Genomic DNA, 15903 nt, shown 5'->3' with positions numbered 1-15903 from the left:
CTGGTCCGCTCCGTGTTCCCCTGCCCCACCACTATCACTCTCACTCGTGGCGTCTCCTACGCACTTAACATTGAAAACCGAAAACAAGCCCCCAAGTGCCCAGAAAGGCCTGCCGTCCGCCATAACCAAGAACAGAAACCCATCTCTCTACGCCTGCGCGCTGCGCAAGTTCACCGAGTCGCACCAAAAGGGAGAGCCTCAAATTAATGGTGCATACCTATAGAATCGTGATAGTGAAAGTTTGATAGCAACAACAATAGTTCGTAAGTTTTGAAGTTTACAGCGGGCCTTTTAGGCACGACACGCGCCCCTAACAGCAGGCAATACATTTTAACAGACGCTGTGAGTGGGACATGCTTCAAGCTTTGAGAACAGGTTTACTATCCTAACTATGCAATTTTTATTTATACAAAATTATATTTTATTTTATAAATTTAATAATTTAAATAAAAATAATTTAAAATGTAATAGAAATCCTACTTCACTTTAGAAAATAACATAACAGTATAACCAAAAATATAAAAAATAACTTTAAATTTTATTACTTTGGTCTAAGCCATGGGAATAATGCTTAAACTAAATTATAAAATGGCAAACAAAAATCCAAAGACAAATTTTTGGAGTCCAGCGTTTTCAATGGAAACAGTTTTTGGGAGGCGCAAGCTCTGTTAACGGCACCGTGCTAAAAAAGTGACGGCCAAGAGAGAGCCGGAGACAAGGAGAGAGTAGTTGTCATTCCTTCGGTCTCTCTCTTGGCCATGTATTTCGGCCCTGTTGGCTGAAGCGACGTAAAAACCGTTAGCACAGTACATCGTGGACAGTTGAGCGTGCAACTTTGGGCAACCAGAATCCCTTGCCGATTGATTCAAAGAGTCCAGCCAATATAAATCAAAACAGAACTAAAAAGAACAAAAACCCGTGGTTCCCCCCAACACCTAAAATGGCAGCCCTCGAAGCCTGAAAACGCCAGTCCCAGAGAAACGGTTTTGTATTTTTGGCCAGTTCGCAACGTTTTTTCGGTCCCTCAGCTGTGTGTTACATAAATCTCGGTGGATGTGTGCGTGTGCGTGAGAGAGTACCCATGAGTGTGTGTGCGACTAACAGCAACAGCAGCGGAAAAAGTAAAAAGCAGCTAAAAATTGTAGAAAAGTTACACCCCGATTTCGATCTATCGTTTCTGTGATCGTCAATTGTGATCAATTGACAGAGCTGTCTCGGTGTCAATTACGAGAAAGTTACTACCTTCCAAAACATAACGCGTTCGAAGCGGTGTTGCAGGAAGAACCACTTAGAAAACAGCTAAACAGCAGAAACAACCAGTCAAAGCAATGTAAGTGGATCGAAAATCTTCGAAATTTGTTCGATAATTAATTACTTAACTAATTACTTACTAATTATAATTAGTTTTTGAAAGAAGTTGTATGGAGTACCAAGAGATTTTAAGGGCTCCAAAACATGCTTAAGTAAACTTGCTCTTAAATATACCAATGCGTGTATTATAATGTATTCCTTCCTTTTAACGTCCACGTTCATGACTGTCTTTTTGGGCCATTTGTTTCGGAGCCTGACCTCTACCATTCGCCTGGCATTGAAACCTGAATCGCAACGTCTGTTCAATATTAGTTTATTTCGCCCCATCAGCTGCAACATGTGTAGCAATTTCCCAGCGCTACATTTTCCACAACATTTATCGATTATCGGCGCCCAATCGCCCACTCGCCCACTCGCCCATCGCCACCTCCCGTTTTCTTCTGGTCAAGTCAATTGCTTGCAAAATTTAATAACCGCACACTTGGCGTTTTGCGTTTTGTTTTGTGCCCAACTTTGTTAATTTCTTTTCGTTTTATCGCCCTTTCCTTTGTGCAGGCGCCCACGCAGTTGCTCGTTTTTTCACTTTTTGCGGCGCTGTTCGCCAGTCAGCGGCCCGCCACTCCCACTTTTTCTCGGTATCTCCTTATCGCCCGTTCTCGCTCTTTTTTCTGGCCACCTTTGTGACCTGAAATGGCCAATATCATCTTGTCGAGTCCCCGGATTGAATATCTCTTTGTTGAGAGCGAAATTGTATCCCAAAAGAGTTTGATTGATTTGCTGAAGGCTCTAAAGGTTTCTCAGACGGGATAAATTTGTGTGGTATTTGGGAGCGGACATTTCAAACGATTACCATCAGTCACTACCAGAAAGTAGCTAAAGGTGAGGGATATGGATGATATGTCTTGTGAAAATAGTTTGCCTTGAGTTATCACTGCGCCGAATCGGATCAAGAGTAGGCGGAAAGCGACTTCTTCGTAGACCCGAAGAATAAAGAATTTACTAGATGAAACGATCGTAAGAAATGAATCACTAAGCGGAGGATATGTAACAAATGTTAGAACTACAAAGCTGGAAGCGGGACTACCTTATTTAACATAAAGAGATTTTAAATCTCGTATCTTAAGAAATCGTAAAAAGTTTTCAGCGGTTATCTTAAAACTGATCCCAAAGACCAACCAAAGTTTTGGCTACGAACAGCAAACGCTTCCCGATGACAATAAGGCCCAGATAACTATGCAACAGAAATTAGTTAAAAAGAGTCTTATATGATTACTTATAGGAAAAATAAAAATTTGTTTAAAATGTATTTTTAAACAGATGTATTTTAAACAGACGGAAATTGTTGGATTGACTCGGATAATGGTACTGATTACGAATATATATTCTTTATAGGTTCGAATACGCCTTCTTCAACGTGCTACTTACTTTCCGACGGATCTAGTATACATCTTTACCCTATCAATTTACCGTTACAGTTTCATAGGACATTTAGCTCAAAATGTATGAGAAACTACTTTGTTGTGTATTTACCGTGTGCCTTTTCTTCTGGCTCGTTTTTTCCAGCTGCACACTTTGTTGGCTCCCATTGTTATTACGTACACACTTATATTGTTTCTGCGTCTAAGCGTGCTTTTTGTGAGTCGACAAAGCAACCACCCACGACGAAGACAAAATCGCCGTCATTTCCAGGACACATTTTCGCTGCCTGCGTTGACGCCGTTTCATTTGTTTTCCTGTTTATTGCTTTTGGCTTTCGGTCTGCCATTGTTCTTGTAGTTGTTCCACTGCTGCAGGACTTCAGCTTGAAGAATTTTAGCCATTCTCTGGTCAGCCATCATCATTTAGACCGGCATGATGGGGGCTGTGGAGGGGCTTTTGCTCGACTGTCAGTTGCGGCATCGCCATCGAATTTTACCTTGTGATACTTTGAAAAAACGGAACTTTATAATTATGGCGATCTAAAAGAATTTAAGTGGAAGTTCGAAAAAAAGAACTCAGAGTAAAGAATTTAAAAGTACTAAATGTTTTTTAAATCTTAAAAAAACTGTTTATTTTTGATTTGGTTCAATTAAAATTCCTTCCACCCGGAATGAGGAATATTATTTGAGCGTTATCGAAAAAGTGCAGGGTTATACCTTGTGGAACGTGTACTTTGTACTTTAAAGAGCTTGCAATAAATAAATACTTTTCAATAACTTTAATTTTCCTACATCATATCGCTAAGCATAGTCGTTCGAATTAAACATAGAAACTTAATTCCTCCACCAAAAGCTTGGCTACTGATTTAATTGCTTTAAAAACCTTGCCGGAAAGTGATTGAAAATGTATTCCATTACATTTGTACGTTTCTTTAGCGTCGCAGTTGAGGTCCATTCAGATATCTTTTCCTTTTCGCCTTGCATTAGGTTGCTTTTCAAATGAATTGATGTATATAAAGTAATGCTGGTAGTCACGGCAGCATTCAAATTGCAGTATAGGGCTTCGTGTTTATTTCTGGTTTTCACTTGCACATTAAATAATATTGGAAGCTTTATTCAACGCCAAAACAGATTTGCACATACTAGAGATGTTACAAGCTCACTAGAGTAACCATTAAGCCTACAAACCTCATAATAACTTCAAAAAATGGTTAATTAGAGCTGATATCTCGGGATCTACCAAAGATAAAGAATTCAAATTTTAGATCTAGATTCCTTAGCTAAGTTATCAAACACGACATGCTCACTCTAACTGAAATGCATTGTTCTCGTCAATACCTCAATCTATCGGCCACAATCGTAATTTTGAACTCTTATATCTCGGAAACTATCAAGTATTGGGGATTTTGGATATAGATTTTTAATCTTCTTGTATGCCACACCCTTTTTAACGCCTATAGCGCCTAAATCAGTTTGTCCGCTTAACCATCGTAGGTGGGTGGTGCCTTACAATCTCGCTTTGCTGCTTGTATATCTCTCTTTAGCTGAGAAACGGGTATCAGTCGAGGCACTGGGCTTTAGGGTTCTTCCTTGTTTTACTTTAGCTGCAAGCATTGATCTTTATATGTAATTCCTTTCTATTTTAATGCAGCATTGGCGTACAAGTTTTCCACATCATAAATATTTTATTTTTATGACCCACTATAGTTTTCCCAAACTGTAGAGGGAAACCCTTCTGACTACATTTGATTTGCTTGAGGCTTTTCCGACTTGAAAAGACCCAAAAGTTGTTCAAGCGCTCATAAAATCACCAGCAGATGTGTACTATATACTATGGCAAATTAGCCTTTGCATTGTATGAGTGGAAAGGTCTGACACGAGCGCCCATTAAATTTAGACAAAACGTCAAAGCTAATAAAAAGTTTGTTGACATCGTGTGCAGTGAAATTGTGCTCCTGCCGCGACGATTTCAGAACTCCTTTATATGCTTTGCTTCCTCTTATACGTTTTTATAATGCGTAACTTTGTTTCCTTGAAAAGAACACTAAAATAAATATAATAAAACTCAGCAAAGCACATTGAAACAAGAGAAACCGCTTAAGACGTTTTCATCGACTATTAGATACCCGTTACTCAGCTAAAAGGAGTGCGAAAGGGATGCAGATATGTTCCAGGAAAATGCTAGCGCTTTTCTGCCTATAAAGCACCAGGTAGTGGCCCCCCTAGCGGATGGTGGCGTATTAGTGAAAGCGGCTGATTTGCTGCATGACGTGTGCAAGCTCAATTGACTTTGCGTAATATTAAATATATTTAGATCTACCTTTTAAATGAATCGCCCTATATTAATCATTTTTGGAATGTATAAAGGTGGTTAATAAATGTGGGCGATACACCGTTTCTTGTGTGTATGTCGTATGTAGGCGTTGGTTGTTGCACCCCGTTGAAACAGTGCCAAATCCCGAAATTCTAGCTCCTATAGTTTCGGGGATCTCAGCGTTCAGATGGACATGGCTAGATCGACTTGGCTTGTGATCCTTATCAAGAATATATGTATATAGAGTATTTTAAAATAAAATTCCATAGCTAACCTTTTGAGGTGGCACCTACCGGATGCGTGTTGTACTTCTATCTATTAAACGATTTTTATAAACTTTAAATTAAACTTTACGAAACAAAAACAGCAACAAACAAACGCTTTTAACGCTCATACGATCTGAATCCCTAATACCAATGTTCATACATTTCTACTATACATATAGCAACTAGTCTAGTGATGCTAACGTATTGGTCTATTTCCCTGGGTTACAATCTTCTGGCCTAAATTATTGTACCGTCTGCAAGGTATTTTCGATGAATTTTTCAAAATACATGTCAAGCTAAAGTTATATTACCCAGATCGGCTTCACCCTCACGATTATGGATAAAGCTTAACTTAAAATATGAATCCTAATTCGCTATAGAGAATTACTAAACAAGTACTTCGGCAAAAGCCGATAATCAATGCCGGGGAAATGGGCAGGTAAGCAGCAACGCCAGCGGGAAAACCAGGGCTGTTAACAGCCTAGGGAAAACCCTGTTAAGTTAACAACATGCGCAGGGCCTTACATTTAATTTTAGTACAAAGAGTGGCAGGGGAGGTGCTGTTTGAAAGAGCGAGCAGGAGAGCCCAAGCAACAACAACAGCAGCTCAGCTGTTTTCTGGCCGTGTCGCGTGCTTTGTCCTTGGCAAGGTTTTGTTTTTCCAGCATTTTTCATATTTTCCCAGCAGGCGGGAGCGAGACGGCTGGACAGGGCGAGAGCGAGAGGGGATATGGAAAGCGTGGGAGCGAATACAGCTTTTCGCTGGCTTCGCCATTTTCATTCAGTAAAAAAGGAGAGGAAGCTAAACTTTTTTCAAGGCGGAAGCGCTACTGGATGATGGTTTGTGTGTGTTCCTATGCGAGGCTCATGTTCCTTGGCTTCTTTTGAGGATTCCACTCGCGTGCCATTTGGTCATAAGCTCTGCTGAGTTCCAAAACTGTCTCAAAGTTTTCGGGTAAAAAACATCAGGAACCGCAGAGCCCGCAAGACTTTCACTTCTGATTGTGATTACGAACTACGCACAGCCTAATGAAAATTTTATTAAAAGGCGGAAAAAACTACTAAATTCATAATTGGGAAGTGTTATTGTTATTTTCGATGTGAACAACAAGGGATATGTCCTTCAGATTTACTCATATTGGAATCTTTCTGTAAAATCATAAATTGTTAACAAATAGCTTGAGCAATTATTGCTTAAGATTTATATTTTTTACTTGCACCGTTCGAAATTTCATAGCTGAAATTATTTTCTGTGCATCACTTCCTTTGCATTCGACTCAGGGTCACAGGGTAATGCGATGACCCGTGGTTGAACCTATTCGCAGATCGCACCTTTAGCTGTCATTTGGCACTCCATTCTTGTTCCACCCCATTTTTGAGGCACCCCGTCGTAATATTTAACGTTCCAGCTGAAATTTATTTTTAGTGCCTGCCGCGTATGTTAATTAAAACGTTGATAAATGGGCGACTCAACGGGCGTTCGGGGTCTAACGCGCGTACGTACCTTTCAACCTGGTCAGTTCACTCTCCGCGTATTTCCCTTATATTCCCCTTAATTAAGGACTAAGCTGTTTGCCTCGGCTCTCTCACCTTGAAATGTTGTGGCCGTTGCTCATACCCCGATACCATGGATAATTCCCGAGCTGGCCATGCAAGACTAACTAACTGACTAGCCTGCGCACTGCCTGGCACACACTCGCCCACAGGTAGACACATAACCGCAGGGCAAACACTGCGTATAAGTAATTTGCTGAGCAGAGCTGCACACTAAGCCTGCAATTAAATCCACTTGTAATGCGCTTTTGTTATTGCTTAATCCATTTGTGCACGGCCCAAACAAGGCCCCTCCCTCTCCTGTGCAAATTGCAATGGCAGACTCGGGGAATGGTTGACAAACCCAAAGATGCAGATGGAAATGCGAATGCAAATGCGAATTGTGAGGCTCGAGGGATCCGGAGAGAGTCATGTCAACATTAGCCAAGTCTGTCAATGTCGTTACTTTATTTCTTTGTTCGGCTTGTGGCAAGGCTGGCACTAGTGCCACTGAAGTGGCCAAGGAGGCTCCATTATCCTGCAACACTTTGTTTGCATTGTGGTCCTTTAAGTCCCCCAGCCAGGTAGCTCAAGGGTCCTGCGGCAATGGGTAATAATTCGCTAAGCTCTTAAATTCCGCAACGTTGGGGTAATCCCCCGAACATGAACATCCTATTGTTGACCTAGTTATCTGGTAAGTGTTTTGATTAATATCGTCTTCTTGTTTCACGCCGAGTGACAACATAATTGCGCTGCATGTGGGCCGTGTTTTCCCCCTGCCGCTGGTCAATTGATTTTGTCGTGAGAACCGCAACCAAAACATTGAAGTAATCGAGTTGAAGTAATTTCTGTCACTTTTCGGTACCCGCCGACCAACCACCCAAAGAGGCTTTTTGGAAGAAAACAGTCTAGCTGGAAGCCTTAAAAATTGAACTCTGCAGTATGCAAACTCATGTTGGCCGATGTGTTTTCCGGCTATATAACAAGTGGACAAGACAGAGATCGAGCAGTTGAGAAAACTATATGACAGTCCCTAGCATTTGAGTATTTAAACTCCTGAAAAGCAAAATACTAAATACCCCTATTCTTAAAAGGGATTGCTGCATGGCGATGAGAAGGTTTTTGTTGACTCATTAGGCCCCAGATATACAAAATAATTCGCCTAATTGTTCCATTCGAATCATTTTCTAGTTCATATAGGGCTTACTGCTTTTCTATTCATTGTGTAATTAAAGTTCTTGAATGGCTAGTGCCCCCGATATGCTGTATGGAAATGATATAACCAAGAGAGAGTGCAGGGTAAACACTAAAACTTATTCGAAATCCACATCGATTCGGGGCTCAATCGAGCCAATCTCAGAGCATAAACTGCTTCGTGGCCATCCATGTGTCACTTACCCCTTGCCATTTTCCTTGCGAGGGGACACAAAAGCCACATGGCGGAGGCAGGACCCATTACAGGCATAAATTACATTTGCGGGCAGCCGGAGCCCTGCTAGCCGAGTTCAGTCTATGCAGCAGAGCACTAGAGTTTCCGATTTTCCGCGCTGTCAATTCCATTACGTATGCGCCCTGGTGGCCCGCAGGGCGTTTAAAATATGTGAATGCAATTTGCATTTGCTGGACCCTCGCACACACTGCGCCAAGAGTAACTAAATTAAGGGCCCGCCCTCTTCCTGCCCGCGAGCTCAATTAGGGCCAGAAGGAGTGGAGCATTTGTGCGTCGGGAATTCGTGAAAGGGCGACAAGTGGCAGGGCTCGCCGAGGAACAAAGGAACTGGGCGAGTGCAAATATTTTTTCAGTGCCAACTCAAGGATATCCTTGATGTTTGCCCAGCCAGGGAGGGCCCGTTGGGCGGTGCTAAAAGAACTAAAACAAAATGCATCCTGCAATTATGAATGAATGCCGAGGCACCGAAACAGCGGAAGAGGAAGCCAGTCGGGCGCCAACGGATGCGTTCGCGGAAGCTGCACGCGGTTCACTATGCAAATGTCCTTTCTGTGGCCGCACTGCAAACAACACACTTATTTTTTAAAAAATATATTTTCGAAATGGACCAAATATTTAGGTATATTTCAGAACCAATATTGCAGAAAAATCGATTTATCGATACTGTATCGATACTTACAAGAAAGGAAGGTTTATGTATAAATCGATTCTTCAACGTTGCGATACATCGAAATTCTTTTTGATATATCGGACAATATTCCATTTTCAACACTTTTTGCCATTGAACGCTATAGTATAGCATATCAATTGGCTAATTATCATGTCATTTTCACTTTTCGCTTTGCCTTTATTGTTTTCAGTGCTAGTGTGTCAAAGTTTGTACCGTCCTCACTTAAAGCCTATTGCTTAAAGCTGGCCAACACACTTTACATAACATTTTAGCACTCTCCCTTTCGTCCTGCCCTCCCTCGCTGCTCTCCCCCTGCGTCGCATATTTATGACCTCGCCTAAGTGCATAGCCTTCAGAATGAGCGAGCGACTGTCTGTGTAAGGACATTGGAACGCGTTGCCAATGCCGAAATGCTCAACTGCTCAACTGCTCTGGCTGAAGGCAGTCATTACTCATTCCACACCCACTCACCTATTGAGAAGTGTGCTTGTCCTGCCGGGTATACGGATTTGTGGGTGTTTCCGTTCTGCTCACGGACACATACCTGCACGTAGGACGTAGGAACCCATAGAAGTATACATGAGGAGGAAATACTTGGGAAATGGAGAACTGTGAAATTGGAGAACCTGCCTTAAAAAGAAGAAGTCCACAATAAATCGCATCAACCTATACTATTCCAAAACTTAATTCGTAAGAGAAATTTAAAATAAAGCGTGAAGATTAAAACTGTAGAATTTGTTGATAGAATACACTTGTTTAAAGCTGCTGTTGCTGTTTTCATAAAATAAATAAAAAATTCCTACCGCAGTGCCAATGGAACAAGATTCAGTGCGATTATTAAATGTGTCCTGATGCTCATTTTATGGCACTACCTCCCTCACTTTTCCAGCGGCATCCAACTGAATGCAACAATTCAGGGCCGACAGGGAAGGAGGGTGGCAGGGGTGGCCATTTCGTCGAAGGGCAAAGCAACAGACTTGGCTTGAATGCCGGCCAGAAGAGAGAAACTACTCGTAATAATCATAATAAGCGAGTGTGCGAGTGCAGACAGATGCAGTGTCTTTCTGCAGGAGTGCTGCTGTTCAGTCCTCTTCGGTTCAGTTGAGCTCGGCTCCTGGCCATGTGGCTGCGTTTGAGCCAAAGCCCTATCTGGAGCGTAGGCACTGACGTTGTGCTGGCGTAATTACAGCCAAGGGACATCAAACCAAAAAGCGCCATCGGTCCGGCAACACATTCATTATTAAATGGGCGCAGAGCCGTGACACTGTGTGACTTTTCCAGTCTGTGGTATTAGTGAATTACTTTATGCACAGAACTGAAGCTGGTCGATAAGGATTTATTAATGCACTTCGGACAACGAGTTTAAAAAATAATCTACAACTCTTTACTTTAAAAAACATTTCTTTATCATATCATTTTAAGTTCTTTAAATACTTAATATATTTTTTAAAATGCTTATTTTTGTATCATTCTTTATATTTTGATTGGTTTACGTGCCCCTAAGCGGTAAAATAAAAATATGTTTGTATAGTTTGTAAACTTGTTAGGTACCGCCTTATCTTCGAAACAGAAACAATTGCGAGGGAAGACATCAAATCAATAACATCGCTTATTAAATACCTCTAACCTTAGATCTTTGTGAACTATTCTTTGGTGACTTGCGAAACGAAATTTTAAATGTCAAACTGTTTTGACCCTTCGCATCAGCGGCATCGCTGCGATTTGGAATCCGTTTAGCATTTTCCAATGCATAATGTGGCAAGAAAGCTCCTTGGCTCTTCCCCCGCACCCACCCTCATGCATAATTCATTTGGCGGCTTCTGCATATTTCAGAGCCGACGCACTCTAATGCAATTTGACATTGGGTCTATGGCCACGTGGCTTAGAGGATTTTCGGGGCTTGTTCTCTGCCCTTTACTGCATATCCTGTTACAATTCAAACGAAAAGTGGGGGAAATCATCGTTACGCAAGCGGTGCAAGCGGGTTTTTTAACATGCCCATTTCGGCATTGAGTTCGTTTTTTGCAGAATTTGATGGGGTAAATGCATTTCTGCCAATCGACAAGAGAACATTTATGAACACATTTTTGCTGCCCTCTGAAAACCGGTGGTATTTTTGTATCGGATGGCTGTCCTTGCGGGACATTTGATTTTATTTTATATGCATTTTCGCTGTTTTCTGTTTGTACGCAACCGATTTGCAATCAAGACAAAGTGCTGGAAATGGTACTTGTTAGTCAAAAAGTTTAATGTTTATGTAGACAATAAAAACTTGGTAAAAGTATGTTTTATTTTATTTTTGAGATAGTGGAAAACTTAAACAGTAAGAGAGATAGATACATAGATAGATTTTAAAAAGTTCTTAGGTGGTAACTTTATAAAATACTTACCAGCAAGGACACTCACAACAAAATGAGTTGGAATGTTTTTTATAAGTTTGACATTTCTCGGTATCATACCGTTGTCGAAGGTATTATAATTTCGGAGCTTTGCAACACTGTGAACGAGAAATTGTCCCCCCTTTTGAATACATAAACTAACAAAAACTAACTATTTGTAAATTTTTTCGCAACATGTGGCCAAAACGATAGCCAGTGCGATACTTACCCTAAAGAACTCTTTGTTACAAATTAAACACGATGCTGCTGTGTATTTTGTCTCTGGTTAAAGGTATACGCGATAAAACCTTCAATAATTCGTTTTCATTCTTTTCTTTGCAGGTTCGTTGCCCATCAGATACCCAATATCTAATCCACTTATGAAAAATATAAATATAATGATAATGCTACTAATACGACCATATAGCGCACACAAATAATCCGAATCGACTCGAACACTCCACAAAGACCCAGTACTCGAAACAAAAACAAAGGCAGCACCCAGCAAATACGAACAAGAATACACAGAAACACACTGAACAAATACCAAATATCAAATAGAACGAATGTGCATATTGCTAATTAAATTATGAATAGCTAAAGCTAATTAAGCAACAATGCCCATCAGCAGACACACAACTAGCCCATATCCAGTACTACCTACCTGTAATCGGCCGCCTCTAGCCTCATAGATAAGCCGCCAATATTTGCGCAACTTTTAGCGGCAAAGCCACAACACTGAATAAAACATATTAGGCAAACACGAGAAGAGAACAACTGCAAATACCGCATACTGAATACTAAACACCACTATCAAAACAACATAGATTGCCTTGCCCCCATATAAGTGTCTACCTAAATGTACTGTTTGATCGTTCCAACCCGTAATGAAAGTAATGAACATCCGCTCTTACTGTTTGTGTGCCTTCGAATGCGCAGTAAACGCAGCTTCTGCATCGGCTGAACACGCTATGCCCAGTATCTGCTATGCCACCTATAGCTAACCCGACCGCAGCTACTCCGAGTCCAAGTCCAGTCGACCCAACTAGCCAGACATATGTAAATACAGACTCTACCTTCCCGAACAAGCACAGACCAGATTCCAGTTCCTGATTCCCCAAGCCATTGGATCCCCCGACACCGACAACACTCACACAGTCCGTGTCCAGAGTCCTGAATCCCGCCGAAGTCGACGACACACGAACGGAAATGTGCGTTTTTCCTCCTCCAAAAGTTGAAACATATTCCACCTCCTATCTGTACTTGTCAGACTTTTCCACGTTCTTCAACAATGCTATCTTCCTGATTCCCTTACGTTATATACTATCACTTAGTATAGAAGGCATGCTGCTTGTGATCGCTTATGACTCTTATTCGGCCTTATAAAATAGCTCGAATACTATTACACTCCGCTATATATTACTCCTTTGACCCGCTTAACATTTAAGTACTTGTTCAAACTAAGTTTTTTATTTCAACAATATTTCTTATACCTTCAATGTGTACAGTTCTTACTCTTTTAACCCTTTTCATACTACTTACTTTTCGTTTCAATAAAGCTTAATACCACCACACACACTGAAATACATAATGCTTATAAATACCCGAGCACTGTTTCCATGCCCAAAACAGCAGTTCCAACTAATGTTTGCCTCTAAGTGTCGCGTATGCCAAACCATATTTATTTCGATCAAATGCAACGTGTACGTCGTATGAGAATCGTTTTTCTATGCAGTTTTTCAACTCTACTCTTTTTATATTTTCTTTGGTACATGCCTTACCCCCGAATAGCCAACTTTTACACACGTTAATACTTTTTGGCTCTATGTGCAATTTAAATCTCGATAAGCTCACCACCTAAGCAATAACGTTAAACTAAAACCAAAATTCAAAGCAAGTTCAACTCGCTCGCTCGTTTTCTTCATCTAAACCAAAACCAAAAAGCAAGAGAAAAGAAAAGAAAGGAAAAATTGGCTCCAATTGAACTAATTGTTTTATGCTTCTAATTGTTTTATGCGAAATTTCTATCGATAACTAACCGCCAAACCAAACCGCTTAAAATCGAATTCGAATCGAATTCGAAATCGCTCCGCAATGTCGCGCGAAAACTCGCCTCGCCACGGCTCGTTCCGGCGGACTCTGAACAGCAGAGATCCTTCGGCAGGGGCACCGACTTCTGGATCCGGATCGGGCCCGGGATCGCCACACCACCAGCAGTCGAACCACCAGCACTATCACCACCAGCACCACCAGCCGCCGATCATGGAGCACGCCGGCGCGCCGATCTCCACGTCCGCCTCGAACATAGCCACCGTGCTGGAGGACGGCGAGAACGCCCACCTGCCGCCCCTCACGGGATCGGGACCCAGCCGCCAGAGGTCCCTGCGGGACCGACTCAAGGACGGCATCACTGGCAGCTTCTCCTGGCAGTAAGTTCCGCCACGCTCCTCCTTTCGAAGCTTCTTCCACCACCTTTGTTCGAAATCTATTCCCACTCTTTTCTTACCCCCACACCGAACTTGAAATCGTTTGAATTTCTTTTCCGTAGCCTTATTTTCCAGTAGTCCACTCTCCACCGTATGTTAAAGCTTTTCTTTCTAGACTTGGATTCGATTTAGTTAGTACCCACACGATTTTAAATGCACACTGTTGTAAGTAAGCAACTAACAAAGGCCTCTGGCAGGAGGCCTATTTTATAAAAATACAAAGTAAAAACTGAACTTGACCCAAATTTAGGCTATGTTCAGGTAAACATTTGGTAAGTGCTGAGGTTGAATGTTTCAAGTATCCAGAAGTTATTATGTCAGCATAATATGCACTTTCAAAGGGAGATCTATTCAAAACCAGAAACCATTGCCAAGGGAAAATAGTTAAGGAAACAAAGAATAAAAATCCATGCTTATTTTATTCACTCCTTCGGCTTATTCCGGGTTTTTATTTGTTGGTGATTGGAACTTGGGGAAATATGTATTTGAAAGCGAAAGCTGGACACATTAACTCTGACGCGGAATTACAGTCCTACAACAAATCTGTAACAAAAGTAAAAACAAAGCAATTAAACGGACACTGTGAGTCACAGGTCATAAATCAATTAAATTTGACATCTTAATTTCCCAATCCTCCGTCGTCTTGCCAAAGGGAACTCACGCGCAAACACTCACCTAAAGGGGCTCAAACATTGCATGATTAAAATAAAAATAAGTATAAGTGTAAGGGAAACGGCGGAGAAAGCGAGAAAACGAGAGGAGGTTGCCATATGACGGACTCGAAGGGTGACATAAGCGAACCAGTTGAGGTGGGAAAAGCAGGGAAAGGTGACAGCACGTGGAAAAGCTAATTCACAAACAGGAAACGCAAATTAACACAATTATATGCAGTCTGCACTTAGAATAATTTATCATCTTGTTTTTCCGCATACAACACAGGTGCCTTATTTATAAATACCTTCAAAACAACATACTTCAGTATACATCTTTAAAATGGATTGTTATTATTACGATACCAATGAGTTCCCAAAATAGTTACCCAAGGGTCCTTAAATCGTTTATCACCTTCTTCCACGGTATCAAGCACGTCCTCCCAAACCATATACCGTGATGCCATGGCTTAAAGTGCTTCAATAGCTTCATAAACTTTCTAGGTTACCAGCAATGATTTCCCAAAATATTTCCATAACTCAAGACGAAGAACAAAAGAAACTTGCAATTTATTTGCAAAACAATTGAAGCACGTGCAACGGGCCTTGAGGTCATCATAAATGCTTTCCCGACAGGGACCCCTTTGCCCAACTATACTTCCGTTCCACCGAAAAGTTGTTATAAAGTCAGTTCAAAAGTTTTGCCCAACAACAACAATTTAGACAACTTTTGGACATTTCATTTGGCGGGTCGGCAAAGGGAGAGGGCTGGCCATTTTTCCGTCGGCCAAGTAAAAGGAAAAGTTCACTTCGAGCTGAGTTATTTCCACCCGGCGTATGCGTAATATTTATTGTTCTAGAACTTTCACTTCATGTTCGCCACCAGCTCGCTTGTGTCACTTTCATTATACAGCACTGTTCTATAGACCCCAGAGTAGTTATCGCCGTCGCCGTCGCCGTCGCTCAAGCAATTTGACCTTCAAAGTTTCGTCAGCATACCTGCACTTCTCCACACTTCCCCACCCACAACATACACACAGTATCCTATACGCTCTGGTGTGCTGCACGAGTATCTTGTATCTTGTATCTGCTGCGGCACTCCCGAAACTTGTTCTTTGCGCGGACAGCTGCATCTCTGACTGGATCTGTGCAGTTCCTTAAAGCACTTTAAGCTGGTAATTTATAACCTTGAAACCCTTTTGCTGGCCTTGTTTCCTTTGTTTACCTGCTGACTCTGCGGATCCTCTCGCCGATCTCCTTCTGGTTTGCGTCAGGTAAAGCCTTTTTGAGTAATCGTTTGTCCACCTATCGTACCCGCGGTTGCAGAGGTACACCCTTACACCAGATGTACTGCAACGTTTGCCTATGTATTTCTGATCACCCCAGAAAGTATGAACCACGAAGTGCGAGGTATCCCATGGCCGACA

General features: G+C 41.6%; 1 protein-coding gene across 7 annotated transcripts in view; it reads left to right on the top strand.

Moving 5' to 3' along the window:
* The first annotated feature begins 822 nt into the window (after positions 1-822).
* The window catches only part of LOC108032877 (TLD domain-containing protein 2), a 75509-nt gene continuing 60428 nt past the window's right edge, over positions 823-15903 (top strand). For 2 of the 7 annotated variants that reach the window (XM_050889235.1, XM_050889234.1), the window contains exons 1-2: positions 823-1330; positions 11683-13769. In XM_050889235.1, the coding sequence (XP_050745192.1) occupies positions 13435-13769 (335 nt within the window). In that variant the 5' untranslated portion in view covers positions 823-1330; positions 11683-13434. Of the gene's footprint in view, positions 1331-11682; positions 13770-15903 lie in introns of those variants that run through there. The other 5 variants (XM_050889230.1, XM_050889237.1, XM_017106890.3 and 2 more) reach the window with 5 other exon arrangements.

The sequence above is a fragment of the Drosophila biarmipes genome, chromosome 3R (assembly GCF_025231255.1).
Source record: "Drosophila biarmipes strain raj3 chromosome 3R, RU_DBia_V1.1, whole genome shotgun sequence".
NCBI lineage: Eukaryota > Metazoa > Arthropoda > Insecta > Diptera > Drosophilidae > Drosophila > Drosophila biarmipes.
Note: the sequence above shows the minus strand (reverse complement) of the source record. Positions and strands in the feature narration are given on the sequence as shown.